Genomic DNA, 3,445 nt, shown 5'->3' with positions numbered 1-3,445 from the left:
GCGCTCGTGCAGTTCTTGCCGGGCCGGCGGGAGCCCGGGGCGGCCGCGGGCTGCGGGTCGGCGCCGCGCTCCGAGCCCTTGTCCTTGGCGTGGTGCGGGTGGCGGTGGCCCTTGGCGGCTCCTCGCTCGGCGCCGGGCAAGGCGTGCGTCTTCATCTGGTGCAGCGACTCGGCGCCCGAGCAGTTCCTAAAGTCTTCGGGCCGCAGCGCCTTGAGGTCCCTGCCGCGCGCCCGCTCGGGCGCCTCGCACGGCACGCTCGAGCTGGAGCCCCGGAAGCGCCGCAGCCATTCCCAGAGCGAGCGCGCCTTGCAGTCGCAGCCCCACGGGTTGCCGTTGAGCCGCAGGAACTCCAGGGCGCCCAGCGGGGCCAGGCAGTCGCCCGGCAGCTCCGAGAGGCTGTTGTTGAAGAGGAAGAGGGTGGTCAGTCGCCGGAGGTCGTGGAAAGCCCGCCTGTGAACCCACTGCAGCTGGTTCTGGTGGATGAGCAGCCGGTCCAGGTTGACGAGCCCCCTGAAGGTGTTCTGATGGAGGCTCCAGAGCTTGTTGCCGTGCAGGAAGAGATGGCTGAGGTTGACCAAGTCGACAAAAATGTCGTCCTGGAGGAACTCGATGTGGTTGTCTTGCAGGTAAAGGTACTGCAGGTTGTGGAGGCCGCTGAAGATCCCGCTGGGCAGGGAGCTCAGCCCGCACTTGTACAGGTACAAGGCATGGAGTTTCACCAGCCCTTGGAAGGTGTCCGCTGCCAAAGCCCTTAAGTAGCGGTTGTCCCCCAGATCCAGCTCTTCCAGGTTCACAAAGCCCTCGAAGGTGTTGGGGTCGATGAAGGTGATGTTGTTGGAGTAGATCCAGAGGGTGACCATGGAGGGGCTGAAGTGGCCCCGCAGCAGCAAGGTGATCTGGTTGTTCTGCAGGAAGATCCTCTCGCTGTCCTCGGGGATGCCCTCGGGAATGGTGACGAAGTTGTGGGCCTGGCAGCTGACGGTCATGGGCGACGGGTAGCACACGCAGTCGCTCGGGCAGCCCGCGGCCGCCTGGACCTTCAGCCCCAGCAGCACCAGGAGCAGCTCCGCAAAAGCCCCTGTTCGGAGAGAGGCGAGAGGGGATCTGATCAACATGTGTAAGTTCGTGATGGGGGAATGTAGGGAGGAAGGGGCCAAGCTCTTCTCAGTGGTGGCCAGTGATAGGACAAGGGGTAATGGGTGCAAGTTGAAAGCCAGGCAGTTCCATCTCCAGGTGAGGAGGAACTTCTTGACTGTGAGGGTGACAGAGCCCTGGCACAGGCTGCCCAGGGAGCCTGTGGAGCCTCCTTCTCTCTTCCAAACCCTCCTGGACACCACCCTGTACCACCTGCTCTAGGTGTCCCTACTTGAGCAGGAAGGTTGGACTAGATGATCTCTCGAGGTCCCTTCCAACCTTGAACATTCAGTGATGCTGTGAAAACACACCTGGTTAACTCGTCTCCCTTTTGGCCTCGTGATATATCCACCCAAACGAGCGGGTCCATCGCGTGCGACGGCACAGACGGGTTCTACAGAGCACCTCCTCCCTCCTCGGCTGCGTCCCTTGGATGTGCGTCCCTGCCCTGAGCCCTGGAAGGGTTTAGGAGACTTTCCCCAGGAAATTCGGCCCGGCAGGTGCCCAAGTTTGCAAGAAGGGAGAGCAGCCACCAGAAATGCACCCGCACTAAGTGCAAAGGAGCAAAACCAGAGGTGCCCGAATGCAGCTCTGGGCACCAACCGTCACCCTTAGCTTTGCCGTTTACTTGCAGTAATTCCAAAAAGCAAGGGTGGCAGGAGGTTCGCCTCTAATTACCCTGCGCCGTTATCTCCAGATACTCTCTTATAATCCCCCGTTAAGCACTCGGAGCTGAATACAAGTGGGAAGCAAAACAAAAAATCTGGTTTCTTGCTCATTTTGTTTAAAATAGAGCTCATGGGCTAGCGCTGCTTTGTGCTTTGTATGGAGAGCTGTTGCTGCACACTTAATAGCAGGTGACCTGTGCATTGGGATGCGTTCTTGGAATGTAAAATTTTTAGGAAAAAATGTGCTATTACTCAGACTCCGCAGAAATAAGCAGGAAGGAGCAGTCATCTTGGATTGATCTATCATTAAAAAATAGCATGGCTAGTGATAACATGGCCAAAGCGTTTGCCCAGGCCTCCTGCCTGAGGAATACAGGGATTTTTTTCCAGCTCTGCCCTCCAGAGATGAGGTTATCGGGTGGTTTTCATGCCCGGCGCCGCTTCATCCCTGCCGAAAGCACCTTCTCCCTTTACCTGGGTGACCCTGAGACCCGTGCAGCTCCTTTGCTCGCTAGTGACGCCCTGCCAACCTGTTATTGCAAATACCAAATCATGAGGTCCTGAATCAATAAACCACCTCCTGGGTGTAAGTCTTGCTTCCAGAGGACAGTTTGATGCACAGATCCCCGGCACGAGAGCTGCCGGGATTGCGGAACTTCTTGGATGGCGCCACGGCGGCAGGATGCTCCTAGTGATGCTGGTGAAGGTGACCAAGGTCTCCCTTGAGTGAAACTAGGGTCCGAAATGCTGCCAAAAGAGAGTGCTGGCGGGTGACATCTCTGTTCCTCCATCGGCAGGAACCCAGTTCCATTGGTCCATTAACTCGTGGATATTTATGAGCTCTGGCCGGAGGTTCCTATGGAATAGAAGTGTCTTCTGCTGCAGCAGGTGCTTGGTGGTTGTTCCAGGTGCAGCACTGTCTCACATCGCCCCAAGAGGAAGACGGGAGGTGGAAAAGCCAGGATTGGGTCCACTCATGTACTGCAACATGGGCGTAAGAGGAATTTGGAAACAGAGCAAGGCTGAGCTCTTGGGACAAAAAAATACATAAACATGGTTAGGACTTGAGAGGAGGAATGGTGTTTGGAAAAGGCGTAGATGTGCTCAGGGCATGTGGTCTTCTAAAGCATGCTATTCCTCCAAGCCCATAAAATCCGCCGATTGCCTAGTGCTGGAACCGTGGGGGCTTCCAGCTCCGGATGCCAGAGCCATAGACACAACGGCTGATCACGGCTCCTGAAATTCCAGCACCAACCCCGGTGCCGCGCTGGCCACAGCGGAGCTCCCCGGGGACCACGCGGTGCTGCAGCCTCCGCCCGGCTCCTCCGGTCGGAAGAGCCCCGTGGGGAGCTGCCCCGGGCCGAGGCTGCTCCCGCGGGACGTGGCTCCTGCCCGGCTCCGCACGGAAACCTTTTGACTTCATCTTGTAAAGGTTGCGAGGCAGATGGAGGGTCGCCGCTGCGCGTGGCAGGGCTTGCCGGGGAGGGCGAGCTTGAAAAGCCAAAGGGGGAAAACGCTGCAGGAACCTGCCAGCAAAGTGAATAGAAACAAAGCCCCGCTGACACGGAAAAACCAGCCAGGAATGTTTTGTCTCCTGGCTTTCTCCTGCTGCCGCCCGGCTCTGGCAGCGCTCGGCCCAGCCC

The 3,445-nt window shown here is 58.2% G+C and overlaps 1 protein-coding gene across 1 annotated transcript in view; it reads right to left on the bottom strand.

Moving 5' to 3' along the window:
- Positions 1-1,115, bottom strand: part of RTN4RL1 (reticulon 4 receptor like 1) — a 4,907-nt gene extending 3,792 nt beyond the window's left edge. The window contains exon 1 of the mRNA XM_026047943.1: positions 3-1,115. Coding sequence (XP_025903728.1) covers positions 3-1,115 — 1,113 coding nt within the window. The remainder of the gene's footprint in view (positions 1-2) is intronic.
- Positions 1,116-3,445: the final 2,330 nt, after the last annotated feature.

The sequence above is a fragment of the Nothoprocta perdicaria genome, unplaced genomic scaffold (assembly GCF_003342845.1).
Source record: "Nothoprocta perdicaria isolate Ctin4 unplaced genomic scaffold, notPer1 scaffold_50, whole genome shotgun sequence".
Classification (NCBI taxonomy): Eukaryota; Metazoa; Chordata; class Aves; order Tinamiformes; family Tinamidae; genus Nothoprocta; species Nothoprocta perdicaria.
This window is presented reverse-complemented; position numbering and strand designations above follow the sequence as displayed.